This window comes from Nannizzia gypsea, genomic scaffold, assembly GCF_000150975.2.
Source record: "Nannizzia gypsea CBS 118893 supercont1.1 genomic scaffold, whole genome shotgun sequence".
NCBI classification, from domain to species: domain Eukaryota; kingdom Fungi; phylum Ascomycota; class Eurotiomycetes; order Onygenales; family Arthrodermataceae; genus Nannizzia; species Nannizzia gypsea.
The window spans coordinates 4502113-4528572 of NW_003345201.1; the positions used below are offsets into that span (position 1 = coordinate 4502113).

Genomic DNA, 26460 nt, shown 5'->3' on the forward strand with positions numbered 1-26460 from the left:
ATATATTATACATGTAAACACCATAATTATGTTTTCATTGGCGTTGGTTTCTTATATGCTTGATTCTTGATGCCCTTCTTGCCGAGTTTGGTTTTGGTGTACTCTTTTCTCATTTTTTAAAACATTTATGGGTATGCATTGCTCCTTGCTGTATTGATATGAAACCTCATGTTTCAATAGGGTCGACTTTGAGAACTACCGGGATGAGACCATGCTAGCAAACTATTTTCCACTATTGGATAGAATTTAAGTGAATACAGTACAGTACCCAGGAGGGCGTCAATATGGCCAATTATAATGAAGTTAACAGAGCTCTGTAGCTGCATATGATGTCTGTCGATCTACCTTCTCCAGACAGACTGGAGTAATTCCAACACTGTTTTAATAAGCAGCAAATCATCGTAATGGTCGCTATGATAAGCTCTATACGAATGTAAGAGCCGCGGCGAGAAATAAAAGCGTCTCCATTCACCTGCGAATTCGGGGTGAGTTGACATACCGCAATAAATGCGAGGATATGTATGATCCCGGGCCGAACCTAGTCGGGCAAAAGTAAAAGCAGCAGAAAACAGGGAACGCAGCGAAGATAAAGATGCTCTGTTCCAGCTCAACTCGTCAAGAGGCATCTTTTTGGGCGCTAAATGTACAACAGAGAAATGGGGTTATGCATGACGACCCGAGATGGTAGTATTGGGAATATAAAATGTTGCAGAAATGGTAATAAATAAGTAAGGTAATATATGATCAAACGCCAGTGTTTGTCCCTATCGTCGACACCAGGCTCCCAGACTCCAGACAAGATGAAATAGGAAATCATAGAGGTATAGATATCATATAAACGAGGAAAGTGTTATATATGGGTCACTATCGGTTCATTAATGTTGTCGTTCCCGTCAAGTAGGTCGCCTATAAGACAAGCGTTGACTAAGGTGGTAACGGCAGGCTTAGGCTTTTCAATCTCTGGGGTTGATGAAGAAGCTACTGCCGGGAAGATATATTCAAATAGATGGCCCGCTTGTTCCCATGCGGCCCTGAAGAGTGGTCCCCAGCCCTTTCGTTGGCGATTAGTCGCCTCTTCCACGACTGGGACGACCTTCTCGTCAAAGTTGGTGGTTTTCACACCGTATCCGTCATGAACGTGGCCGAACACCACAAGACGAGGTTTTACTCGTTCGATCTCTTGGCCTAAGAACGCACAGCCGCTCTGGAGATTACCGTCCAGATGTTTTGACGGTGGTTCGTGGGTCAACAAGACATCGGTGCCTTCTGGCACTGCTCTAGTCCATACATCCGTACCCCGGGGAACATGAAATGCTCCTGCACGTGAGCTGGAAGATATGGACGGTGAGCCATGGATTGCAACTTCGCGCCCATTGCCGTGCTCTGGAAACTGTAGTGTAACGGAGGAATCTCGGAGGTAGATGACGCTGCCAAAGTTCAGGTCACAGACTGTTCGTCCCGGCACTGAAGGATACCTATCCGGATTCTGCTGAGCAAATGGAGGGTCAAGGAGGACATCGTGTTCGCCGGCGACGAGGATTTTGTAAGTATGTGGTTGGGCGGATAACCATGTGAGCTGAGCCTGGAGCTCTTCGAATGTGCCGTTGACTGTCAAATCGCCGGCGTGTAGGAGAATATCACCATCTGGCAGCTCCGGTTGCCAGTTGTGCGTGTCTGATATGCAGACGACTGAGATTGGGTGTTCTTGTGTGGATTCCGGTTCCGCTAAGGGCCGATAGTTCTGTCTTCCAGAGAGCCTGGCGGTAAACGCCTGGAGCCATCGACTGAAGAAAGCGAGGAAATTGAACGGCCGCTGGCTCATAACAAAGGCTTTGTCAACCGGCATCGAGTCGCACATTTGAATAAACCCATCCAAAGAGCGAAAAAAAAGAACTCTATACATGTGCAAAGCAAACAGTTCAAAAACTAAAGTATAGATATGGGGAGCAGGAGGATGGATGAGGGCTCAACCAAAAACTCAAAATAGCATGCTTCAACGAACAAGAGAAATGACAAGGAGAGGAAGGAAAGGGAGAACATATAGAATATGAAAGCAAGGGGGAAACTAACAGGATCCGGGGACACACATTGGGACCGAGTATAGGTTATATATGTCTGGTATATCGGCCACAGCCCTTGACCAAAAAGGGGGCGGCTGCTGTGCACCGGAGGGGGGTTAGGGATAGTTCCGGACAGACAGACAGGCAAGCAGGAAGGCCAGCGCAAGCACACCGACAGAGAGGGCCGTATCATGACGGCCCCAAAGAGATGCTCGAAAAGAAAGCAGCCCAGCGGTGCTGCCTTCAACCCGAGGCTTCCAATGGGCGGCCCTGCTCATCCATCTTTTCATCCACCCTGGAAGCTGCGATGCACCGTTCTGTCTGCTGCTCCCTGGAAAGCGTATTATATCCCGATATCACAATGGCCAGTTCGTTACCGACAGAGTGGTTTGCTCTTTGGCTTGTGGGGAAAACCAGGGCGGTCGTATTAATAACCTATTGTTCTCTGCAGAGAACAATAGCAACCTGCATGAAAAAGTGGCGCTAGTGTCACAATCGCCCTTTCCGCGTTACGGCTGCGATACAGACGCCATACATATTTTTTTGACGTCTGAGCAGATCCTCGAACGATGCTCTGCGCTTTCCTTCTCCAGCAGCAGGTTTTTTTGACTTCCTCTCAGCGCTAAATGAAACTCCGCGACCAGCCTATCACTGCTGTTCATTTTTTCCTTTTCCTTAAAAAGGTCAGAGTTTTGGTCGCACGGGAGCTGCTGTTTAGGCTTCAACTCACCGGATAAGAAAGTTTGATACTCTGATCCGCCGCCCATAACTTATCTCCATGCTGGTTGACGAGTGGCCGTCTTGCAGCTGATCAATATAACTGAGAAAACGTTTTGTGGTTGGCGTACAACACCTCACACACAGCCGGGCCAGGTCGTTTCTAACAAGTACAAATGCACAAGGGATATACGCATTCTCGGGGTGCATACAGAATCACTCTCCAGGGTAGACGGCGAGTGTAGGAAACCGTCTCCTTCTGGGTTTATTCAACCCACTAAGGGCTTCGATATCTCCAGGGTCTGACGGTCTGAAGATTTGCTGCTATGTACTAGTGCATTGTCGCTGCATCTCACATACATAAGCACCAGCTATAAATATCAGCAGAGGTGCCAATTCGTCACTGCAGCGCAATGATTCCCCACTAACAAGCATACTCATAGCCGGTATCCCCTCGGAACAGAAAAATGTGTGGCAGCGTGTCTCGAGCCAAGGAGGATCCGTTTGGACGTCTTACATCCCGCCCCAGGATCAGGCCTGCGTGACAGAACCTCATAATTCAGCAAGAAGCCGGTGTTTTGGCTAGGAGGCCCTGCATGAGGGGATTCCATGCAGTCTTGCAGTTATCATCTCCGTTGAAGGCGGTTAAGGGCCTGTAGTTAAAGATATTGTTTACTCCTGTAGTGGTAGGCTATTCCGATAGACGAAGTAGTCGCCACGGGGCTCCATGTTGGCGCGGAAACTTGTGTATCTTTCCATGAAGAACAAGCCTAAGGCTCTTTTTTGCTAATCATTATACTGAATTATCAGCCAGTCCGCTCGGCCTGGTACAATATCAAGCGCCGCTAAACCATCTTGAACGTCGAAAAAGGTCGAAGCCGAATCAAAAAGGTGAAGAAAGCTCGGGGCAGGCGCTATGCCCGAAATGGACGACCCTGACATCATCATATCACGTGAATATTAGCTGGCTCCTTCGCCGTCGTTAAGAGCGGAAGACAAGAGAGAGAGACAGAGCTGCCGACGTCCTCTTTGTGCGCACTTCTGCGAGATAACGGGCACATTTATTCATTTATTAATTGGAATTTCATTTATGCGTATTTTTGTCTAGAGTTGATATGTCACTTCATACCCTGCTCTGAGACCTACCGTGAAACTCGAGGGAAGATCAAGGCCCTGGTCGACTCAGGCTCCTACATAAACTATCAAACTCCCCGCACGCATACATCGCCATCAACCATGGACCACAATGATTTCGACAGTGTTTCTTGGAGGAATGACGGAGATAGCGATGTCTCGCGACCAGCTACGTCATATACAGATATCGATAATGCTTCCAGTTCGCGGGATGACCCCAATGGGAAACGGCGAATAAGCTCTACGGGGGATGAAGTACTCTCTCCAGTGCAAGATGGCGCATTTGCCGCTGCGTTGGATAATGGTATGCTTGAATGCACAGTAGACACACCTCTGAAGGAGAACGAAGGTACAAAAGATGTCTATGTTTCCTACCTAGTATCAACTCACGTCAGTACTCCCTTCCTGTTGCTACAAGACTTGATACAAGTCTCACGGCCAGTTTTACTTACGAATAGATAGACCAATTTCAAATCCTTCCAAAAAACCGATTTCAGCGTTCGACGGCGCTTCACTGACTTCTACTTTCTTTACAATACGTTGTTTCGGGAGTATCCTGCTTGCGCCATTCCTCCGCTGCCAGATAAACATAAGATGGAATATGTACGCGGTGACCGATTTGGTACCGAGTTCACTCAGCGCCGTGCTTGGTCCCTCCACCGTTTTATCAAGAGAATTACCCTCCACCCCGTTCTCCGCCGAGCTCCAATCTTGGTCACCTTCCTTGAATCCGGAGAATGGAACCAACACATGCGGATGCGCCCATCCCGTAGCGCTACAAATGCATCAGATGGCGGAAGTAATATCTTCGACAATTTTGCAGATACGTTCGTGAACGCATTTACCAAGGTTCATAAGCCAGATAAACGCTTTACGGAAGTAAGAGAAAAGGCAGATAAACTGGACGAGGATCTTGGCCACGTTGAGAAAATCGTTGCGCGGGTTGCAAGGCGTGAAAGCGACTTGGAGGCTGACTACGCCGAACTTGCTGTGCAATTCCGCAAACTTGTCCCCCTAGAACCTGAGCTAGAGGTCCCGCTACAAATTTTTGCTGGATGCGTAGAGGAAACGTCCTACGGTATTCAAGATCTGAAGGAACATACAGATCAAAACTACCTAGGTAGTCTTCGAGATATGGAGGCCTATATCTTATCTCTCAAATCGCTGCTCAAAACGAGAGAGCAGAAGCAACTTGACCATGAAGCGTTGATCGATTATCTTAACAAAGCCGTGGCGGAGCGCGACAATCTGACCAACAACCCATCCTCATACTACGCCACAAACCCGTTAACAAGTAGCCCTGCTTCTTTCATCCGATCGAAGATGGAAGATATCAGGGGCGTTGATCACGAACAATCGCGCCGAGAGAAGGTCCGAAAACTGGAACTTCGAATTGACGAATTAACCCGTGAAGTGGAAAGTGCCAAAACAACTTCTGAGATGTTCGATGAGGAAGTTGTACGTGAAGTTTCCGACTTTGAACGTATCAAAGCAATCGAGTTTCGCGATACGCTGGGCGCAATGACACAGAAGCACGTCGATTTCTACCAAGGGGTCCTAGCCACTTGGGAACGGTTCATTGTGGAGATGGAAGCCGATGGAGATGATGTGGGCGGAAAGCATGATGTGAAAGCAAAGAAGCCTCAGGTTGGACCTGCATGAGCTGCTTCATCGTTACTCTCTTTTTCTTCCCGTATAGATGAAATTTGGCACTAGAGCTCCAAGGCTCTCACTTTAGCATGCCTTCTTGGTTCTCAGTCATGACTGGCGTTATATGATTTTTGGATGGTATTTGAGCCAGAGAATATGAATTAATAGCAGCATTCTTCTTTCTTCCACCGTTCTTTACTTGCCAGATGGTGACATTTGGACTTGATCGACGTCCTCTTTACTACGATCTGATCTTGTTGGATTTCTTTTCTTTGTCTTGTCTATGGAGTAACTTACAACCACATCTCACATCCCGTGCTACATATCGAAGCATAGCATATAGCTGTGCCTCACGGCGGTCGTCCCTGGGTCATCCTAACCGTTTGTAGTATGGGGAAAAGTCCATCAAGCCTTTCCAGTCGCAACCAGCAGGGTAAGAATACTATGTAACTACTATTAATATATTTTTAACTTCCGAGTTTAGCCATTTGGACGCATGTTCAATATAATGAATCTCATAACACGATGTCCACGTTCGTTCGATCGTCAATTGACACAAGCCCCAATATCCGCTACTTCTGTATAATGAATATGAGGAGGCTTCATAGTAATCTGCATCACAATACCGCGACTGTCGCGTAAAACGGCATGATGGCTGTGTATTTTTCCTAGCAATGTTGAAGTCATATTAGTCTGCCAAATTCCAACCAAGGGACCGCATTCGGCGATGAAAACGCAATCCAAGAGATCAATACTTGGGCAATGCGCCACAGCCTCCACAAGAGACGTAGTGCAACGAAATGCACAGCAGCCAAAGGATAAGACTGCACGTACAAACAAAGAGAGGAAATGTTGATGGTTGCTTCACTACTTCGATGATTGCTATGCCTCAGCCGGATATAAATATCAGCATATGTCCATCATCAAGATGAGCATTGATTTCCCAAGAGCCATCTACTCCAATCCAATCCACAGAGACCCCTAAAATCTGTATTCCTTTGCAAACAAGCCACCAATTATTCCAACATGAAGCTCTCTTGCTCCCTTCTCGCAGCTCTTGCCGTCCTTGGCCAGACTGCTGTTGCTGCTGTTGCTGCTGTGCCGGTTGCTGCCAGAGCTGAGGCTGCAGCTGAGGTTGCAGCTGCTTTACCCCTCGGTATCATTGTTATTCCCCATATCTGCTACCAGGATTCGGATTGCTCTCCCGGCGTAAGATGACATTCATTCCTCCCATCAACAACATTAGTTACTGGAAGGCTAACTCGTCCTCTTTGTAGTGTGCTTCCAGAGGCTTTAAAGGACACGCAAGATGCCCCGCCCCCGGCAACTCGAAGTAAGGACAGCGATCACTCTGGGATATTGAATATAGTATCCGTACTAACGTATCTATCCAGTGTTTGCCACTGTTACTAGAAAGCTAGCATTCTCACATGGTGCTTTGGAAGACATCCTGCTATTTGTGTGATGGAAATGGGTATAAATCGTTGAAAAGTAGCTTTAAAGGCTATATTATAACCAAAAAATAGCAGTTTCTTTATCAAATTTGCAATTTAAATCAGTATACTAAATTTAAGGAGCCATCATGTTTTTCGTGTTTGTAGTGGATTCACTTGTGTTGGTACAAAACTGTTCACACGGATCATGGGTGCATAAACGCTCCTGCTTAGGCTCAAGTACTCGACGTCTCCACGTGATAGACATGAACAGGCAAGGTGGCCGAGCGGTCTAAGGCGCCAGATTAAGGCTAACCTTAATCAGTAATAATCAGCGGTGATCACCACCACAAGATATTCTGGTCCTCCTTGAGGGCGTGGGTTCGAATCCCACCCTTGTCACTTTCTTTTTTCGTTTTTTTTTTTGGGTAACAAGCGGTTATATTGACTAATGTCTGACTAAGACAAAGTACTTGAAGCTTAACCTTGCATCCAGCAAGGAACTTTCCATAGCTTCATCGTTCATGGTTCGATATCAGCAATAACCAGTGATAGAGATGCGTTCGCTACTAGGTGGCGCATTGCGCCCATATATATGCACCTCGTGTAAGCGTGGGCTCCAGTCACAGCGGAGGGGATTTGCCTCTAGTATTTCGCAGCAGCCTGAGATTTATGACATCGTCTGTGTTGGAGGGGGTCCGGCAGGGTTAGCTCTGCTCACGGCATTGAGTACGTTTACCTAGGCCAATGGTGCCTCGATTTACCGATTCATAGGAATACAGTTAGCTAAGTTATTACGTACAGGGTCTTCTCCGATTACCTCCAAGCTCAAAGTCGCCCTCGTCGAAAGCCAGGATATCACCAAGGCCAAAAGGTGGAACCTCGATTCCGAAAACTTTTCCAACCGAGTTAGCAGTCTCACGCCATCATCTGTTGCATTCCTGAAAAGTATCGGCGCCTGGCAGCATGTCGATTCCTCTCGAGTGCAACCATACGAGGAGATGGAAGTGTGGGATGGAGTGACGGGGTCAAATATTTCATTCAACTGGCCTCCAGGCCTAATTGATCATGATACGTCTTCAAAGACAATTGCGACGATGACGGAGAATGCGAATCTAATAAGGGGCCTGCTGTCGCGAATTGAATCCCTTGGTGAAGATGTCTCGATCTTCTCTTCGACAAAGGTCACATCTATCAATAACGGCACTGATATCCCCGATGGACCTGATCTTTCCGCCTGGCCGGTCCTCACTCTATCCCCTTCATCTTCGACGGAAGGAAGCTCCAACCTTCCCACCATTGCTGCTCGGCTTTTAGTTGGAGCAGACGGAATCAACAGCCCTGTGCGGTCATTTGCCGGTATTTCGACAGATGGATGGGATTATGACAGACACGGTGTCGTTGCTACCTTAAAGCTCTCCCCCTCAGCGGCCTCTTCCTCCAGACCGGTCACTGCATATCAACGGTTTCTCCCTGGAATTGGTGGTCCGGTTGCCATGCTCCCTCTACCAAACAACTATGCCACACTTGTCTGGTCAACCACTGTCCAGAACGCTGCATATCTGAAGTCGCTATCACCAGAAGCATTTACAACAATGGTAAATGCAGCTTTCCGCCTATCCATAACAGACTTGAAATACATGTTCTCTTTGCCGTCTAGCCAGACTCAAGCTTCTTCCGAGACAACCTATGACCATACAGACGAACTGTCCTGGCGGCTGCAGCATACCCCTGTCCCATCGTATGTGCCGCCAGAAGTTGAAACCGTTCACTCGAACACGGTCGCTGCCTTCCCGTTACGATTCCGCCACGCGTCAACTTACATTTCACCACGAGTGGCATTAGTGGGTGACGCAGCTCATGTCATACACCCTCTCGGAGGACTTGGGCTGAATCTCGGAGTCGGCGACGTCATCTCACTCCATCGCGCGATTGAGTACGCTGTAAAACACGGAATGGATATTGGCTCACTGCTTAGCTTGGAACAGTATGCAGCTGATAGATGGATTACGAATGCAGGTATTGGAGGCGCCTGTGATCTGCTACATAAGGCTTATAATGTGCCTGGCTATGGGCCGTTTGCGTGGGCAAGAGGCGTTGGCCTCAACGCTGTGAATAGCTTGTCAGCGTTGAAAGAGGTCATCATGAAGCGGGCTTCGACTGCTTGAACACCTTCTTTATACTGTATTATTATAAATTTGGAGGTAGATGCGCTCACCCGGTTGTACCAATATAGGTTTTGTACCATAAGGTTTAAATTTTTAGGCTCGCGTAGTCCATACAAACTCAGGCACAACTTACTTTTTTTATCAGGTTGAGGAGTATTCAAAATAAAAAGTAAAGCTTCTAATCTATCTGCGAAGGTAGTATATACGCAGAAGGTGGTATCCCGATAATCAATAAACAACACATCCTTGCACCCTTGAAGAAGTTCCAGAAAATGCATTGCCCCCTCTTAAAAGAAATAGTTTAAAAAAATATTTCAACTCCTTCCCTTTTCCCGCTTACAGAAGATCTTTTACTTTCTGTGCTAGGTCTTCTTGCTCACCTGCAGGTGCATCTGCAGGTACACCGGACTCATTCGCCTTCTTCTCCAACCTTTGCTTAATTTCAGTGGTAAGAGAGGCGATGTCAACCAGCAGACCTTCCTTCTCAGGGTGGCCATCTGGGAGACCCATCTCCTTGACACGGACTTTTCCAGCAGCAAGCTCATCTTCACCTAGGATAACGGCGAAGGGGACAAGGTTGGCTTCAGCGGCTTTGAACTGGGCGGGAAGCTTTGGCTTAACTTTATATAGGAACTCGGCCTGTATAATTGTTAGAACGTTTTCAAGAAGTATAAAGATGACTCTACATAGGCTCACCTTGATGCCGGCCTCCCACAATGACTTGCAGATTTGCATTCGTTCCTTTAATAAGCCTGTGAACCCCTTACCGCCAAATGCCATGACATATACATCCACCTCACTGTTTCGTAACTTGCTCTCGCGCTGCATGCGGGCCTTGGTGATGGAGAAGATTCGGTCAACGCCAAACGATATTCCAACACACGGGATTTGGGCCTTGGGTGAGAACATGCCCACTAAATCATCGTAACGACCACCTGCAGCAACGCTACCGACGCCAACAGAAGGGTCATTAGACCTGTCCTCGTCAGCATCTACTTTCTTGTCCTTCTTCGCCTGGCGTTGCAGTTTTTGAGCTTCAGGGGCAGAAGTAGCGGTTGCAGGTGCCGAGCCTTCGGTGATGACCTCGTAGATGACACCGGTGTAGTAGTCAAGGCCACGAGCAAGGCTCATATCGAAAGAGAATTTATCCAGCACGCCAAAGTCCTCAAGGTATCCAAGCAGCAAGGCCATGTCATCCAACCCGGCTTTGGCAGAAGCATTGGCTGTGAGTTTCTCATCCGCCAGCAATGATTCAAGGAGATCCCGTCCGCCTTTTCGAACAACATATGTTTCAATGTTATCAGCTACAGCGCCGTCAAGGCCCTTCTCATCCACCATCTCCTTCCTGACGTCCTCCCATGGTAGTTTGTCCAGCTTATCCACTGCACTGGAAATGGTCCGGATCTTGTCCTGAGGCACACCGCACACCTCAAACAACCCATCCAATATTTTCCGGTGATTAATCTTAATCGTGTAGTTCCCCTTCCAGCCTAGGTCATCAAACACTTCCGTTGCAATCTTAAGCACTTCTGAGTCGGCGACCATGGGGTCAAACTGTGCACCAGCAATGTCAAAGTCACACTGATAGAACTCTCTCATCCTTCCCTTTGTCATAGCCGGCTGGTCTCGTCGGTACACTTTAGCCAGGTGGTATCGTTTTATATTACGGATATCGGTATTCATGGCCAGCCATCGAGCAAAGGGGACGGTCAAGTCATATCGCAATGAACATATCTCTCCACCCTGGTCCTGCAGGTCATATATCAGCTTCGAATCCTCGCCGTACTTGCCCGCCAGGATCTCGCGCAGCTCAAACACAGGCGTGTCAAGCGCCATGCCACCGTGACGCTTGAAGACATTAGTGATTGTGCTGAAGATGTTGTCGCGCAGGAGAGCATCAGGGCCAGCCCAGTCCTTGGTTCCCTTGGGCGTCTTGAGCGTAAACGAGGTCTTGCCCTTGGGCGCCATTGTGTCTAGCTGGTCTGGAGGGTGCGAGTGGCCGTGATATCGGCGAAAGGAAGAGGAGGAACTGCGTTGTGCGAAGATGGAGGGGCTTGTACTCGACTTTAGAGTTGGGATGGAGGGGAGGGCTCGAACGGATAGTCGACGGCAGCCAAAAACCCGCAAAACTCGCTTGCACAGCATTCAAAACGATCGTAAAGTAAAACAAACAAAAAAAAAGAGAAAGGAAGGAATTGAGGACTTTAGTACCTGTATTATACACTGTCAGGCCGTGCTTGACTCATATTTTCATGCGTCACGCAGCCGTCAAGCGCATCGATAGACGGAGAATAAAATCTCCACCCGCAGTAAAAAAATTCAGCACCAAAAAAGAAATAAATGCGCTCCCTAGCGGGGAATCGAACCCCGGGCACGAGTGTGAGAGACTCGGATGTTACCTCTACACCACTAAGGATGGCTGGATGGAAGGGGCACCCGCTGCTGCTTGATAGTGGTAACACAAAACATATTGCGGGATGGTTAGTGTTACCTCCTGCCTAGGTACCTACTAGAGCCATGTTAGACAGCCTAATAGAAGTCGAAGTGGCAGGTTGTTCTTCATGAAGAGTCTTATTGCTTAACTACTTCGTAAGGTTATGGGGAAGAGATGGCTACGATAGGTCGCGTCCTTGAGTATCTCAGAATCAGGCAGTTGGTCCAGTACCTGCAGTGCCAGTGGTGATGTACCAATAAAGCAGGTACACAAGCAGTGACACAACTTCCAAGCGATGAAGACGGCTGCTGCTCTCTAGCCTATTCTGCTGGTTTCATGGCAGGTTTTCACTAGTGACACTTTGTACGAGGTGACAGTAAGTGGCCGCCGGGATAAACAATGTTCGCAGAATTTGGCCAGCTCATGTCAAATCGTGAAGTAAATTGAAAATGAAGTATAGTATTTTCAGCTCCGAAAGAGTATATACGTGCTACTAAAGCTTACGTCATGCTGTATGGCCTATATTAGACAGCAGCTTCGAGGAGAAGTGTGGACTGCTGATATTTATCCCTCTGGCTACATTGATAGATGTTATTATCATGTTATTTATCAACTTTTAGTTAAGATTTGACATAATTCATCTTTATGCTGAGAAATTCTCCTAACCACACGAGGTCCTGTTCATTCTACCACAAGAAAGCTCAACTAAAGGCTTGTATAAGGAGATAGTAGTCTTATCTAAACCACTGTTGTACGATATACAATACATAGGGAAGGGTAATGGATAAAAGTACGCTGCATTGGTGTATTGAAATCGTTGATGGCAAGCACTAGTCCAAGAATAGCCGTTTATTATTTCCGCCGAACCTCTTACATAATAACAAGTCCTTAGTGGTGTAGAGGTAACATAGCTCTCTTTCACAGAGCCGCCCGGGGTTCGATTCCCCGCTAGGGAGAACTTTTTTTATATTGATTACATTTTTTGCTTGCTCGCTTAACCCTGGTCGCCCTCTTCCTATTTTTCCCTTTGCCGCGAGGGTGGAGACATACATATCTTGGCATGCAGTTTTTTTCTTTTTGACATCTGACTTTTGATTCTACCCACTCTGTTCATCTGCCATTTTGACGAGCCTTTCCCACAACAAGACGTCCTTAGTGGTGTAGAGGTAACATCCGAGTCTCTCACACTCGTGCCCGGGGTTCGATTCCCCGCTAGGGAGCGTATTCAAGTTTACTTTTTTGTCTTTTTGCTCCATCGTTAAGACTGCTATCAGCACCAACCAAGGCTGCGGTTATTTTTTCCATCTTCCCAAATGGGAGACGGTATGTCATCACCTACCACATCCCGTATAAGCAAGTCCTGACTGGTCAACATGTATTGACCCCTCACACCCATGTATATCAAGACCTATCTATAACTTTCCACTTTGAATGTACGGAGTAACTGTTGGTTAAATCCCCTGAACGCTTTCTGGTAACTATGCACGTGATGGTACTTAAAACCAGCGTCTTCAAGCTGCAACAGATTATGAGTACATATATGCATGGTGGAACGAACAATCTTCTGAATCTGAATGAGTCCTTAGCACCTCTTACGGGCTTGTCATATATTTCCTTCTAGACGGCCTCGTTCCTCACATGTCAACCTGCCAAAAAAATTCTTACATAAGCAATAATATTAAGTGACGTAAAAAAGAAAAGTCTCCCTAGCGGGGAATCGAACCCCGGGCGGCTCTGTGAAAGAGAGCTATGTTACCTCTACACCACTAAGGATGGTTTGATGTCTAAACCAGGGACCAGTACTCTATATTTCTTCCAACGCATCACCGCTAAACATTCCAAAGCCAAAAACCAACAACATTAGATACCAACCCGTAACCAAACACGAAATAAATAAAGAAACATGATCCTCCCAGGCCACGCTCTGGTATCTCGCAAGATCATCCAGGGCCTCATCTCTCCGTCCCTACAAATCCAACCATGCGGCGTTGACCTCACCCTCAAAAGAGTCCTGACCTGGACATCCGCGGGCTCCGTCGACCTCAACAACTCCCACCGCCAGACAGCATCCACCAAGGAAATACCATTTACCACCATCAACTGCAGCAGCCACAGCGGGGGAGAGCACCATGATGAAGCGCTTGAACTACCACCCGGCTCGTATCTGGTTGAGTTCAATGAAACGGTCTCTGTGCCGCTGGATGTGATGGGTCAGTTGTTTGTGCGCAGCTCGTTGTTCAGGTCTGGCGCTGTGTTGAATGCTGGGGTGATGGATGCTGGGTATACGGGTGCAGTGGGAGCAATGTTACAGGTGGTGAACCCGGCGGGGCTTCGGGTGTATAAGGGAGCGAGGCTGGGACAGTTTGTGTTCCATCAGATGAGCGAGCCGGTGGAAGGGTATGACGGGGTGTATCAGGGGAGTACGAAGGTTGGTTAGAGAGGTGGTACGATAGGATAGGTGGTTAAGTTGTTGATGGCATTGGATTACTCTATACCCTGCCTACGGAGCACCTATGTGGATGGCTGTGAAGTTTATTCATTAATACTCTGGATAGAGAGAGGGTGATTTATGATAGGGTGTATTTTTTCCTCCTTATTTTATATATCCTACGAGTTACCGGCGCTAGATCTAGTGGTGGAACAGGCGGATACGCTGCTCAACGAAGACAATTCCAAGCTTCTCAGCAGTGTCGAATACTGGGCCGTCGTTCTGGCTGCCGCTCGGTGCAGCCATGTACTTGACGCCTGATCGGGCGGCGCGGAAGACATTGTCGATGAATGGGAACTACAGATACACGTTAGCTTTCTTTCTTTCTTTCTTTGGCCATTAATGGTCTCAAGTCAGCAGGGAGAGAGAGGGACTTACGAAAGCATCAGAGGAGATGGCAACCTCAGTGAGCTTCTCCAGCCATGCCTCACGCTCCTCGGAGGTAAAGGGAGCGGGAACTTCCTCAAACACTCGCTCATAGTCTGCCTTCTCGACGTCGGAGCGCGGGATCTGACCAGAGCACAGCATGTCGATGGCATTGCTCTTGTCCGCCCGCTTGACGCCAGCTTTCCATTTGATACCAAGCGTTCGATCGTGGAATCGCATCCACCAGTTATCCGTCTTGTCGCCTGCCAGACGGGTGCAGTGAATTCGGCTCTGCTGGCCCGCGCCTAGGCCAACCACTTGTCCGTTGACGGCATAGCACACTGAGTTGGACTGTGTGTATTTCAACGCAATGGTTGCAACGGTGAGGTCTCTTAGTGCTCCCTCAGGCAGTGAGCTCATGCCCTTTGGTGTGACGATGGTGTTGAATGTGGCCTTGGGGGAGATGTTTGCGTCGTTTCGGCGCTGAGAGAGCTGCACGCCGTAGACAGATCGAGTCTCTTCGTCTGGTGGAGTGTAGTTCTCGTCCATCTGCAGGACAAGGTACTTGCCGCCCTTCTTCTTGGACAGAATCTCGAGGGCCTCGGGCGAGTAACCCGCAGCAATAACACCGTCTGACACCTCTCGGGAGATGATCTTTGCGGTGGGCACGTCAACCACGTCCGACAGGGCAATGACATCTCCGAAGCTGGACATTCGGTCAGCGCCTCGTGCACGAGCATATGCCTGTGCCAGGCCTGATTCATCAATTCCCTTGATGTCGTCGACCATGTATGCCTGCTTCTCCTTCTCGTTCAGGGGTACTCCAATGGCAGCACCGGCTGGCGAGACGTGTTTAAAGCTAGCAGCGGCAGGGTATCCGAGGGCCTGCTTCAATTCCTTGACGAGTGGCCAGGCATTGAGGCAGTCGAGCAGATTGATATATCCGGGTGCTCCATTGAGCACTTTGAACGGTAGTTTGCCATTCCTCACGAAGGCAGATGCAGGGGCCTGGTGGGGGTTGGCTCCGTAACGCAGCTGAATATACTGAGACCCCTCACCGGCGTACTTCTTCCTGAAGAACCCAGAGATGGCCTCGTCGTAGTCAGCGGTGTGCTCGAATGCCTTAAGAGCATACAGCTTTCGAGTCTGCTCAGTCACGCCGCCGCTGGCCAATTCCTTCAGGAAGTTGCCATAGTCCGAAGGGTCGCTTAGAATAGTCACGCGAGCATGGTTCTTTGCTGCTGCACGCAACAGAGTGACACCTCCGATGTCAATCTCCTCCACGGCGCCTTCAACGGTCACATCAGGCTTTGCGACAGTGTCCTTGAACGGGTACAGGTTGCACACGACAAAGTCCACTTTCGCAATCTTCTGGTTTGCAAGGTCCTGCTTGTCGGATTCGATGTCGCGTGCCAGGATACCGCCATGGACAGCTGGGTGAAGGGTCTTCACACGGCCACCCAGCATCTCTGGGGCCTGCGTTATCGACGAAACGTCGCTATCAATAGTCTTGTTAGATAACTAACACTGTTTTTGTTTTCCTTCTTTCTTCTTTCTTCCATTTTTTTTTTTCAACAGAGTATAGAGCACTCACTCAACAGCAATGCCAGCATCCCTGATCATCTTAGCTGTGCCTCCAGACGCCACAATGCGGACATTCTGCTCGACGAGGCCCTTGGCCAGGTCCAAGAGACCCGTCTTATCGTATACAGATAGAATCGCTGTGTGTATGTGGAGTGCCGAATGTTACGGCTCCCAGTTAGTTACATCTCCCCCACCCTTCCAGCAACGAGAGAGAGACTTACCTGACTTTTGTTCCGCCATGGTAACGAAGGACACGAAGGACACGAGGATGGCCTTTCAATTGAGTGACTGGAAGCGAATAATTGCAGTAGGAAAAGAAGGAGGAAGCCAACAGTCCCCGCGATGCGAAAAGAAAAAACTAGAGAGCTTATCGACCCCGCTGCTTATCTAAGCTGGAGATAACAAGCTGACTAACAAGATGACTAACTAGCTGACTAAACTAAAACGACCGTGACACTAAGAGCATCATCTGTGTCTCTTGACTGGCCTAACTAACAACTATCGCTGCTGGTCGTCGACTGGCAACGAATGACAGCTTGATACACGGGCCTTTCAGCTGTGACTTGCTATGACATCACGTACAGTAACTATGCAGTTAGCTCAGTTAGTTGCATAGAGGCGTCGCTAGTCAGTTAAGCATGGCACTCTAAGATCCAAGCTCTGGTGGCAAAGGAGAACGGCTGAACGACAGCTCTCTCTCTCGCTATCTCACACACTGTGAGCCATCAACGGGCAGCGAGGGAAGCACAGGAGGATGTGCGACGTCCTGTATGACCAGCAATATCTGGATCAAGTAATGCAACTATATGACTGGGCAAGGGTTTCGTCCAGTTAACTTGATGTAACTGACTATCGAGTATTGAAGGTGATCATCATCGGCGGTCTATCCCCAGGCGCAAGAGGCCTTTGCTCTCTTCACAACAACTATAACAATGATGATTACAACAACGACAACAACAGTTACTTGGCCCTAATAGTTCGACTAGATCTATCATAACGGCAGGCTATAGAAGGGAAGGATTAACTAGTCCAGCTTCTCCGTGCAACTCGACAAAACTCAACCCATCGTCATCTACTATCTTCTATCTACTTCTTCATCGTCTCACCACACTTCCGTCCTTTGCACTTCCCACCTCCCTCCTTTTCCTTCCCACTAACACCGTCCAGTCCCTAGTTATAGACAAGCATAATCCCTGGGGGCCCGCCCTCTCTTTTCCCACGTGGATCTTCGCTTCCTTTTCCTCCTTTTTCCCTCCCTTCCAGAAGAACTCTGTCCTCCACCGACGATCGAAGCAAGTTACTTAACTATGTCCCGACCTCCCCAAGTTAACTTCTAACTTCCTCTTACATTACTAACTATACAGCACTATATATATACACTTTCCTTTCCCGTCGTGGCGGGCGTTTGGCTTGTTGGCTGCTTGGGGACTTGGGAGTGGATGTGCGGGATCTTCTCGCCAATCGCCTGGGGGGATGCAAGCCGGACAGGGATGGGATGGGATGGAGATGGAGAGGAGGAGTGGAAGCCGTGAGTCGGGAAGAGCAAGGGATGGTAACCTCCCTAGTTAGTTATAAGAGGAGGTGGAGGAGGACCGAACGGCCTGGGATATGCGGGCTGCTTTGAAATGCAGCAGCCAGGGTGGTGACTAGAGAGGGAGGGAGAGGAACCCTGGACGGCCTCACACAGTCGGGAGGGAGGAGGGAGTGACAGAGGAAGGGGAGGGAGGGCAAGCCTTGCACTACCACAGGCTAAGAGACCAAGAAGGAGGGAGGCGGAGCTTGTCTGGTGGTAGGCGAAGGACGAAGCAAGTGACGAAGCTCGGAAGTAGCGAAGTCACTCGGAAGACGAAAACGGGAGAGACGGGGAGACGGGACGAGGAAGAAGACGAAGCCGACGAGGGAGAGAGTAGACGAAGAGAGAAAGGCCCTGCTCGTCCTCGCATAAGTAGCTCCTTAGCCGGCTGTATGTATCTATATAGTTATATTAATCGGCGAACGGTGTCACGATCGTACAGGCCCGCCTGTCATCAGATGTCATTATCTTCACTCTTACTGCCTGACACTCTTACTAACTACATGTAGCGGCTACAAGAAGCACCTTAAGAGAATAGAGAGAGGAGAAGCCAGCTTCCACTCCCGGTGTACTGTAGAGAGAATCCAGAATGCAGATGCCTGTCCGCGTCTGCATCTGTGTAGCACTCGGAAGAATAACTGACCATCCTGTCCCCAGAGTACGAGAAACACGCAGAACTAGCGGAAGTTAAGGCGTTAACCTGGCCAGCGACTCTTCCTTGCCATGTGTTATGGAGTTACGGAGTCGGCGCATGGCAGGGTTGGCTCTCCTGTCTGTCTGTCTGTCTGTCAGTGGTTGGCTATCATGGACTATGCGAAGGTACCTCTGGCTGTACCAAAACTCCGCCCAGCCCGCGGTACCTCGCCATAGCCAGTCAGTCAGTCAGTCAGCGCTGCTTAGTTACTCTCGGTCACCAGCTCGACTTCGCTGCGACTTCGCTGCGACTTTGCACTGCGACTCTTATCTTCTTCTTCTCTTCTTCTTTTCTTCTCTTCTTCTACTTCTATCTCTTTTATCTCTTCTTCTTCCGTCTCATCTTCATCTTCTTCTTCCTCGTCAAACGCCTCTTGGCAGCCTTTCCCTCCTCCCAAGACTCCGTCTCGACTAAGTTAACCAAACGAGTTACTTTTAGTTACTTTAACTGCTTATTCTCTCTCTCTTCTTCTCTCCTTCTTCTCTTCTGTCTCTTCTTGACTCCTTCTTCCCTGCGTTGAAACATCCTCCTCGTCTTCCTTCGCCCTCCTCGACCCTCGACCCTCGACTCGCTGCTGGCGCCGTCTTCCTCTTCTCGTCCTCGTCCTCCCGTCCTCCCTTGAGGCTCTCTCTCCCTCTCGCTGCCCTGGTCGGCTTTTTACCCCGACTGTACCCACGGCAAGATCCGCCCTTGGGTCGCCTAGTCCTGTCCATTACATGTCAAGTCAAGTCAAGTCAGGTCAAGTCAGTTACGTTGCCAGTTGGACACAGGACAGACTCGCTCTCGCCGAAATACGATACGATCCGCCCTTTGCTCTCTCTCTCTCTCTCCCCGTCTTTGCTCCGTCTCGCTCTCTCGCTCTCTCTTCGACGACGCCTCTCGCCCTCCTGCCACGCCTATTCTTATCCCGATGGTCCAGCGCGCATCTCTACCTCTCCGCTAACACTCGCCCTCGGGTTACATGCTACTGCACTATTATTCATATCTTATAATATACTCGCTCGTTCCTTGTGCTGCTCTGCGCCGGCCCTGGGCTTGGCTGCGTGAGAGCTGGAAGTGCCAGGCTTAGAGAGCTCGCAGTTCATCATGAGCTCGTTCTTCGGCAAGTTCAGAGGCAATGGAGTATGTTGGGACTCTTCCTTTATCAGACTATCTTTTTATCGTCGTTATTATGGAGTGACATCATTCTTTTTCTTTGGCTGACATCGACCTCTTCTCTTTTTTTTCTTTTCTGTTCCAATCAGGCCAACAGCAACTCCTCCGCCAACGGCACCGCAACGTCGAAAAGGGACCCGACGCCGCTGCCCAAGACGCCGCTGCAGAAGCTCCTCTCGGACGCCGGGCCATTGAAAAGCGATGGCAGCGACAAGTTCTTTGGCATGGAGAACGTAAGTCTATCTCCTTCTTCTTCTCCCGTCTCCTCTTCTTTCTACAGGGTATAGCTAACTATCTTCTAGGCGCCATTCGCCAACACATGGTTAGCCTGAGATCCTGCTCAATGCCTTGTTATTTCGCTCTCGACGTCTTCTCTAACAGTTCTACTTCTGCTTCTCTCACAGTTACTGCAATTCCATCCTACAATGTCTATATTACTCTGCTCCATTCAGAGAGTCGGTCATAAACTACCCGCAGCGCTCTCCGCCAGAGTCGCTGAAACACGCACTCTCGACCAACTTCAAGTACCCGGACCCGGACATCTCGCTCGAAGAAGCATTGCTCCAGACCAAGCTCAAACAGCAGCAGCTCGCTACCAACAATGGAGTCAGACCAACCATCACCCCGCAGAACCAGATCCCAAAGCCGGAGGACAAGGACTCGCCCGAGTACAAGAAGAAAGTGGCCATGCACACATTGCCCGTCCTCGAGACAACAGATAACTCTCAGAATTATGGCATGCAAGAGTCCCTTTTTACCTCGTTAAAGGATATATTCGAGTCCATAGCGGCCAGCGAGGAACGCGTCGGCGTAGTCAGACCGCAGCACTTCCTCGACGTCCTACGGCGCGAAAACGAGATGTTCCGGACGGCCATGCACCAGGACGCTCACGAGTTCCTCAACCTGCTGCTCAACGAGGTGGTCAACAATGTCGAAGCCGAGGCAAACCGGACCTCCGTGCTCGAAGCAGACGCCGACTCAGAGTCAAGTACGGCAACGTCAGCCTCAGTCGCGACTACACTAGCTACCTCTGTCGGTGGTGGCAGCGCAAAGACCCCTTACAGCACTCGCTGGGTCCACGAGCTCTTCGAGGGCAAGCTGACTTCCGAAACGGAGTGTCTTACCTGCGAAAAGAAGTCTCAGCGCGATGAGGCATTCCTCGATCTCTCCGTCGACCTAGAGCAGCACTCCTCCGTAACATCATGTCTGCGCAAATTCTCTCAGGAAGAGATGCTCTGCGAACGCAACAAGTTCCACTGTGACAACTGTGGTGGTCTGCAGGAAGCAGAAAAGAGAATGAAGATAAAGCGTCTGCCCAGGATACTGGCCCTGCACCTGAAACGGTTCAAGTACACCGAAGATCAGCAGAAGTTACAGAAGCTGTTCCATCGTGTCGTGTACCCCTACTACCTACGACTCTTCAATACCACCGACGATGCCGAGGACCCAGACCGGCTGTACGAGCTCTATGCCGTTGTCGTGCATATCGGCGGTGGACCGTACCATGGTCATTATGTGGCCATCATCAAAACTGAAGACAGGGGCTGGCTGCTCTTCGACGACGAGATGGTCGAACCCGTGGACAAAAGCTACGTGCGCAATTTCTTCGGCGACAAACCCGGCCAGGCTTGTGCGTATGTCTTGTTCTACCAGGAAACTACCTTCGAGGCCATGCAGCGCGAACTGCAGAGCGACGAGCGCATGTCTGCAGCTGCAAAGTCCCAAGATGCCGAACTTGCACCTGTGGCCGCCCTCGACCTGAAAACAACAGCAGCGACAGCAACACAACATCAGCCGGTACAGCCACCGCAGGATATCAGTCGGGTTCGCAGTGCTGTACCCCAACTTCCCGGCACAGACAGCTCGGCTTCGAGCTCATACAACCCCATCAAACTGATACCCAGCGCACCGCAGCTGTCCAACATGGACGATACCCCGCCCACTGCCCTCCCGACCACAGCAGCCAACACCCAGACAGCTACTGCGCCTACGCCATCCTCCTCCAACAGACTGCCCATCTCTCTTCCTCGTATACCTCTGATGTCCCGAACTCCTGACCGTGCCGCTGAGATCCAATCCAAAAAGGAACGGGCTCGAGAAGAAAAGGACCGCAAGGCCCAGGAGAGAGAGACTCAAAAACAGAAACGCAAGGAGTTGGAGAAAGCAGAGGCTCGTCAGAAAGAACTGGCCAAAATGGAAGAACAACAGATCAAATCCGCCCTGGACGCAAGTAAGCTCACGGCCAAGGAGGAGAAAAAGAGGTTGTCGACCGAGAAGAAACGTCTGTCGTCTGAGGGTGCGTCGGACGGTGCTGATGGTCACGGCAACGGCAACGGCAATGCTAATGCTAATGGTAATGGGAACGGACACGGAAACGCCAATGGAATCGCCAATGGCTTCACGAACGGCATCAACGGAATCGCAGGCGGACTGGGTAGGCTCAAAATCGGTGGCCGAACTCTCAGTTACAGCAGGAAACACAAAGATAACAACAGCAGCAGCAAGGACAAGGAGAAAGAGAAGGTGCCTGATCTACCTGCTTCTTCTTCTGCCACCATGAACGGCAATCCTGCCGCCTCAAACGTCACCATAACGCCCAAAAACTTCCAGCAGTCTCACCGGGAACTCGATACATCGTCCAGCGCCATCGTAGATACAGACCAGCCTCTCGCTCCCGGGGCTGCGTCTGGGTCTAAAACACTCGCACAGGTTGAATCTCCTCCGCAGCAACAGCTTACTTCACTGCCTCAACCGCCTCCCGCTCCGTCACCGAAACAACCCACCACCCGACGAAGCAGGTTCAGCCTTCGCAAAAAGTCATTTAGTGTGCTATAACCTGAACATCTACACATATACAACTATCTATCTACCCGCCTCTCACTCTCAAACCATCAATCATCTCGCATTTGTACCACATATCTGCGTTGCCATATACATACCCACATACATACACTGGTTGGTTGGCGGGCTTGCTTGCTTTCATCGGCGTCTCACCTTCGATTTCATCATCTTTCATTTCAACTCATTGTACGCGGAGTCGCTGGTTACCACGTCACCTTTTTCCCTTTCTCTCTCTTCTTCCTTCTTACCATCTTTTCTCTTCCATGCATATATTTGCTGTGTGTGATTTATCCATACCTACCTACTTTCTTCTGCCTCTACCCGTTTTGGACTGTATATAGAGCCTTACACTTCCCTCGCTACTTAACGCGCCATGTAACCACCCTCCACCCATCTATCTCACGATCTACAACTACAACTACAACTTGATACCAAACCGAAAGCTTCCCATCTTTTTACACCGTTCAGAACAGAGCCACAAGTGTCTTTTCCACTCAATCAGATCGGTTCTGTACTGCGCTTCTAGCATCCCGTCCTACGTACGCACGGCGGCATGTCATGTCAAACCCACCTTGCTTCGACTGAAGGCCAAAAAAGCAAAGAGAAAAGAAGAGACGTTATGATTAAACTGAATACTCGCAACCCAGACGGAGAGAAAAGTATTCTGTTGATGCTGATTGACGTTGATGTTTTATATAGCCTGGCTACCTAGGTACATGGCTACATACCTAAAGTTAGGTAGCTAATGAAATGTTAAATGTTAATACGATTGATTGATTGATTTGATTCATTGGTCTTTTTTAGCCAGAGGGAGATTACCTCCAAACTATTCCTCTTTCCTTTGCTTCCTACTCCTGCATCACTTTTATCACTTATACTTTTGACAATGAAGTATGGCCCCGCGCCAGCTCGGAGCCTACAGCTGCTAACCTGCCTTGATGGAGGTTAATGCAACGCTCCAGTGCACTTCCTAGAAGCTCTATCGACGCTGGCGATGGATCTCGGAGTGCAGCGGCGGGAAGAATAAAAAGTAAGTAATATGTTCATTGTAAACGCCAAAACGATTCGAATTCATTATAACTCCACAAGCAAGAATCATCCCAGAACCAACTCGTAGAATATAACCAGCATATTTATAGCGATTAACGGGACTATAGGCGTGGCGTCAGAACAAATCTTCCCACAAGGGTATGCATGGATGGGTATGTGTGTGTGTGGCAGACATACTCCTCATAACTGTCCGGACGCTTGCGATTAAATCGGCGGATTTCGCTTTTATACTGGTACTATCGTGTGTTGCGCCGAAACCTGCATCGTGCTGTGTCCGACTCCACCCAACTTCATCAGTGCAGTTAGTAACCTGTCTCGAGGCAAGGGGGTATGCGATGGTGGATGGCGGTTGGCGGGGGGTGGTATACTTCGTGCTAGGAAGCGGTCTTCAGATAGAATTGCGATGGCGTTTATTATGAGTATGACCACTATATGTGAGAAGTAGCCTATTAGTCTTCTGGTTGTTTCTTGTAGCGTTCTTAGGTAGATGTGTTGCGTGTGAATTGTGGTATAGATAGACGCAATGTATTCGACAGCGGAGCGGGCGTAAAATGCGTACCTTGAAACAGCTTTCCGAGACCGAAGAAAAACATTGTGAAGATCTAGTGCGTCAGAACGCCTTCACATCGAAAGCACTCGTTAGGAAGAGTAGAAGACGCAGCGCAAAGGGTCGAAGATAAAGATATCGTAGCGGCCTTGGGAGTTGAATATCCTTCGACGTGTTGAAGCTGGAAGCTTTCACGTGACTGTGCTTCGCAACGCCAGGGGCCACAACTGCATCAAAGGCCCAGATGTCAACAAGCTTGACAACTTGATGATTCCATCCTTATACCCATAGTATCTTTTATGTGAATTGGTTGGTGTTTAAATATCATCTAACCTTTCGGTGCCAGATGATATGCAGAATCCTATATTCGTGTTTGCACTGGTAATCAGCTGTGTCATTGGCACTGTTTTCCTCTGGCTATCCCCTTTTACCAAGGTTGAGGAGTCCTTTAATATCCAAGCAGCCCATGATATATTAAAGTACGGGGTGCCCTCGCTGGGTAACCCTTTGCCTGTACTTAATCAATATGATCATGTTAGCTTCCCTGGCTCTGTCCCAAGGACGTTCGTTGGTGCCGTCCTTTTAGCTGGTGTTGCTCAGCCGGTGATACGGATCACAGGAGGTGACCCTCAAGCCATAGGTTGGTTTCAATGCCTTTGCTTATATATATGCCTCACGCTGACGGAGTTATTAGTGCGCGGGGTTTTGTGGTTCATCAACTTCCTTGCTTTAGGAGGGTTTGCTGGTACCTTAAGTAGGGCATTCGGACCGACTACTGGGATATGGTATCTCCTGTTCCAAAGTAGTCAGTTCCATGTCATGTACTACGCCTCGAGAACCCTTCCGAATATGTTTGCGCTACCTATAAGTATGCATACACTCTGCTCTCTTCTTATATATTACCGTTTTTATTTTTATTTACCAATGACCAATAGCTACGTTTGCCTATTCCCTTTTCGTGGCATGTCTACATGCACAACAAAGTGGGCGTATAAGCAGGAATTACCGATTATCGCTCTACCTGCTCACTATTGCAGGAATTATTTTCCGGTCTGAAATCGCCGTCTTACTGGGTACAACGACGGTGTATCTATGGGCTCAGGGACGGATAGGGCTACGCCGGGAAATAATCCCAGCAGGCGTTGGTGGTGTTTTAATTGGCCTTACGATCACCGTACTGATCGATTCATTCTTTTGGCAGAAATTCCCCCTCTGGCCTGAATTGACTGGTTTTGTATACAACGTGCTCCAGGGGAAGGCTTCCAACTGGGGTACCGACCCGTGGCACCATTACTTTACCAGTGCTTTACCTCGTCTCCTTTTAAACCCGCTGGTCTATCTTGTTTGTATTCCCCTTGCTTGCCTCATTCATCCGCTACGTCAAGCTACTCGCTCCATCATCATCCCGCTCGTCAGCTTCATTGCTGTGATGAGTCTTCAACCGCATAAGGAATGGCGCTTTATCATCTACACAATACCCCCATTGACCGGAGTTGCTTCCCTTGGGGCATCATACATCTGGGCTCGCCGTGCGAAATCCATTATTTACGGCCTTCTTTCAACCGCGCTTGTCCTTTTAACCCTGGCCTCGTTCGCCATCTCATTCCTCGTTCTCCTACCCATCTCCATGGCCAACTACCCAGGCGGAGCAGCCATGAAGCAAGTGCATATCCTCGCTCATAACTCTCAACCAGTCATCACGGTACACATGGACACATATACATGCCAGACTGGAGCAACTCATTTCTTAGAAATGCCGATTCCCAGGTCTCCAATGGTTCATCTACCCGGCTCGAACGCTGGCGGGTTTCCAGAACTCAAAGCAGGAGAATCGAGGTGGATATATGACAAGACGGAAGATGAACTTGAAAAGAGAGATTCTAAATTCTGGGATGGAATTGACTATGCCCTTGTTGAAGATGAGACTGTTCTTCAGGGGATGGGTGACTGGAAACCTATTGATAATGCCTATGGATATGATGGAGTCCGTATTATTCGACCAGGTACTGACGACTGCTATGCGTGTGGTGTCGAGACCATTATTCTGCGGAAGTTCTTTGGGGATACTGGAGTTGATTATTGGGAGGCAATAAAAGCAGGTGCAAGAAAGCATATCACGCGTGGCTGGTGGGTGGAAGCTCGATTGGCTCCAAAGATCAGAATCATGAAACACATTAGATAAGTGTTCTGGGCATCAGGTGTTCTCTATACCATAGTGAAGGATGTTTTTTACATTTTTATTTTGTACGATTAGAAGTATCATGTCAGGGAGATGTCATTAGTATGGCTGACGATGGCGACCATGCTATCGAAATTCGTTTTGTAAACAAACTTAGATAAACCTCTTTCTTTAGACTTCTCTCTAAATATCTCTTTTTAAGCCTCTCTCTAGATCGCTTTCTTATTAAATGTCCTACTTAAGGTATTAGTTACTATTACTACTCTCCTTTCATTTTTCTACTACTACGTACCTTTAATTTTGTTAGTTAGCGAGAGTACAAGGCCTAGAGATAGGCACAGGGAGAGGTACAGGGAGAGGCCCGGGAAGAGGAGGTAAATACCTAGT

At 48.9% G+C, this 26460-nt stretch overlaps 12 protein-coding genes and 5 non-coding genes across 17 annotated transcripts; 10 read left to right on the forward strand and 7 right to left on the reverse strand.

Moving 5' to 3' along the window:
- Window positions 1–850: 850 nt before the first annotated feature.
- Window positions 851–1846, reverse strand: MGYG_01648 (metallophosphoesterase domain-containing protein 2; the record flags this gene model as incomplete). Its single annotated transcript, XM_003177528.1, has 1 exon — window positions 851–1846. The coding sequence occupies one exon, from the start codon at window positions 1844–1846 to the stop codon at window positions 851–853; it is 996 nt and encodes a 331-aa protein (XP_003177576.1).
- Window positions 1847–4013: 2167 nt separating this feature from the next.
- Window positions 4014–5573, forward strand: MGYG_01649 (sorting nexin family protein; the record flags this gene model as incomplete). Its single annotated transcript, XM_003177529.1, has 2 exons — window positions 4014–4301; window positions 4374–5573. The coding sequence occupies 2 exons, from the start codon at window positions 4014–4016 to the stop codon at window positions 5571–5573; spliced, it is 1488 nt and encodes a 495-aa protein (XP_003177577.1).
- A 1014-nt stretch (window positions 5574–6587) lies between these two features.
- Window positions 6588–7026, forward strand: MGYG_01650 (hypothetical protein; the record flags this gene model as incomplete). The annotated part of the gene is made up of 3 exons (XM_003177530.1): window positions 6588–6770; window positions 6839–6894; window positions 6975–7026. The coding sequence occupies 3 exons, from the start codon at window positions 6588–6590 to the stop codon at window positions 7024–7026; spliced, it is 291 nt and encodes a 96-aa protein (XP_003177578.1).
- Window positions 7027–7267: 241 nt separating this feature from the next.
- On the forward strand, window positions 7268–7396 carry MGYG_10517. The gene has a single exon. It is a non-coding gene; the product is annotated as a tRNA-Leu (tRNA).
- Window positions 7397–7551: 155 nt separating this feature from the next.
- Window positions 7552–9162, forward strand: MGYG_01651 (ubiquinone biosynthesis monooxygenase COQ6; the record flags this gene model as incomplete). The annotated part of the gene is made up of 2 exons (XM_003177531.1): window positions 7552–7723; window positions 7799–9162. The coding sequence occupies 2 exons, from the start codon at window positions 7552–7554 to the stop codon at window positions 9160–9162; spliced, it is 1536 nt and encodes a 511-aa protein (XP_003177579.1).
- Window positions 9163–9498: 336 nt separating this feature from the next.
- On the reverse strand, window positions 9499–11130 carry MGYG_01652 (histidyl-tRNA synthetase; the record flags this gene model as incomplete). The annotated part of the gene is made up of 2 exons (XM_003177532.1): window positions 9499–9801; window positions 9859–11130. 2 exons carry the CDS (start codon window positions 11128–11130, stop codon window positions 9499–9501), a joined length of 1575 nt encoding a protein of 524 aa, XP_003177580.1.
- Window positions 11131–11507: 377 nt separating this feature from the next.
- Window positions 11508–11578, reverse strand: MGYG_10518. The gene has a single exon. It is a non-coding gene; the product is annotated as a tRNA-Glu (tRNA).
- A 903-nt stretch (window positions 11579–12481) lies between these two features.
- On the forward strand, window positions 12482–12552 carry MGYG_10519. The gene has a single exon. It is a non-coding gene; the product is annotated as a tRNA-Glu (tRNA).
- A 193-nt stretch (window positions 12553–12745) lies between these two features.
- On the forward strand, window positions 12746–12816 carry MGYG_10520. Its single transcript has one exon. It is a non-coding gene; the product is annotated as a tRNA-Glu (tRNA).
- A 482-nt stretch (window positions 12817–13298) lies between these two features.
- Window positions 13299–13369, reverse strand: MGYG_10521. The gene has a single exon. It is a non-coding gene; the product is annotated as a tRNA-Glu (tRNA).
- Window positions 13370–13499: 130 nt separating this feature from the next.
- MGYG_01653 (deoxyuridine 5'-triphosphate nucleotidohydrolase) lies at window positions 13500–14033 on the forward strand (the record flags this gene model as incomplete). The annotated part of the gene is made up of 1 exon (XM_003177533.1): window positions 13500–14033. The coding sequence occupies one exon, from the start codon at window positions 13500–13502 to the stop codon at window positions 14031–14033; it is 534 nt and encodes a 177-aa protein (XP_003177581.1).
- Window positions 14034–14225: 192 nt separating this feature from the next.
- Window positions 14226–16274, reverse strand: MGYG_01654 (bifunctional purine biosynthesis protein ADE17; the record flags this gene model as incomplete). The annotated part of the gene is made up of 4 exons (XM_003177534.1): window positions 14226–14381; window positions 14463–15948; window positions 16045–16171; window positions 16256–16274. 4 exons carry the CDS (start codon window positions 16272–16274, stop codon window positions 14226–14228), a joined length of 1788 nt encoding a protein of 595 aa, XP_003177582.1.
- A 1233-nt stretch (window positions 16275–17507) lies between these two features.
- On the forward strand, window positions 17508–18145 carry MGYG_08941 (hypothetical protein; the record flags this gene model as incomplete). The annotated part of the gene is made up of 3 exons (XM_003177535.1): window positions 17508–17562; window positions 17746–17997; window positions 18117–18145. 3 exons carry the CDS (start codon window positions 17508–17510, stop codon window positions 18143–18145), a joined length of 336 nt encoding a protein of 111 aa, XP_003177583.1.
- Window positions 18146–18503: 358 nt separating this feature from the next.
- MGYG_01655 (hypothetical protein) lies at window positions 18504–19014 on the reverse strand (the record flags this gene model as incomplete). The annotated part of the gene is made up of 2 exons (XM_003177536.1): window positions 18504–18711; window positions 18803–19014. The coding sequence occupies 2 exons, from the start codon at window positions 19012–19014 to the stop codon at window positions 18504–18506; spliced, it is 420 nt and encodes a 139-aa protein (XP_003177584.1).
- Window positions 19015–19387: 373 nt separating this feature from the next.
- On the forward strand, window positions 19388–22291 carry MGYG_01656 (ubiquitin carboxyl-terminal hydrolase 13; the record flags this gene model as incomplete). The annotated part of the gene is made up of 4 exons (XM_003177537.1): window positions 19388–19423; window positions 19546–19689; window positions 19759–19778; window positions 19861–22291. The coding sequence occupies 4 exons, from the start codon at window positions 19388–19390 to the stop codon at window positions 22289–22291; spliced, it is 2631 nt and encodes an 876-aa protein (XP_003177585.1).
- Window positions 22292–23050: 759 nt separating this feature from the next.
- MGYG_08942 (hypothetical protein) lies at window positions 23051–23940 on the reverse strand (the record flags this gene model as incomplete). The annotated part of the gene is made up of 5 exons (XM_003177538.1): window positions 23051–23213; window positions 23409–23448; window positions 23525–23635; window positions 23716–23775; window positions 23907–23940. The coding sequence occupies 5 exons, from the start codon at window positions 23938–23940 to the stop codon at window positions 23051–23053; spliced, it is 408 nt and encodes a 135-aa protein (XP_003177586.1).
- Window positions 23941–24245: 305 nt separating this feature from the next.
- MGYG_01657 (Alg12p) lies at window positions 24246–26076 on the forward strand (the record flags this gene model as incomplete). The annotated part of the gene is made up of 3 exons (XM_003177539.1): window positions 24246–24534; window positions 24589–24762; window positions 24830–26076. 3 exons carry the CDS (start codon window positions 24246–24248, stop codon window positions 26074–26076), a joined length of 1710 nt encoding a protein of 569 aa, XP_003177587.1.
- Between the last annotated feature and the right edge of the window lie 384 nt (window positions 26077–26460).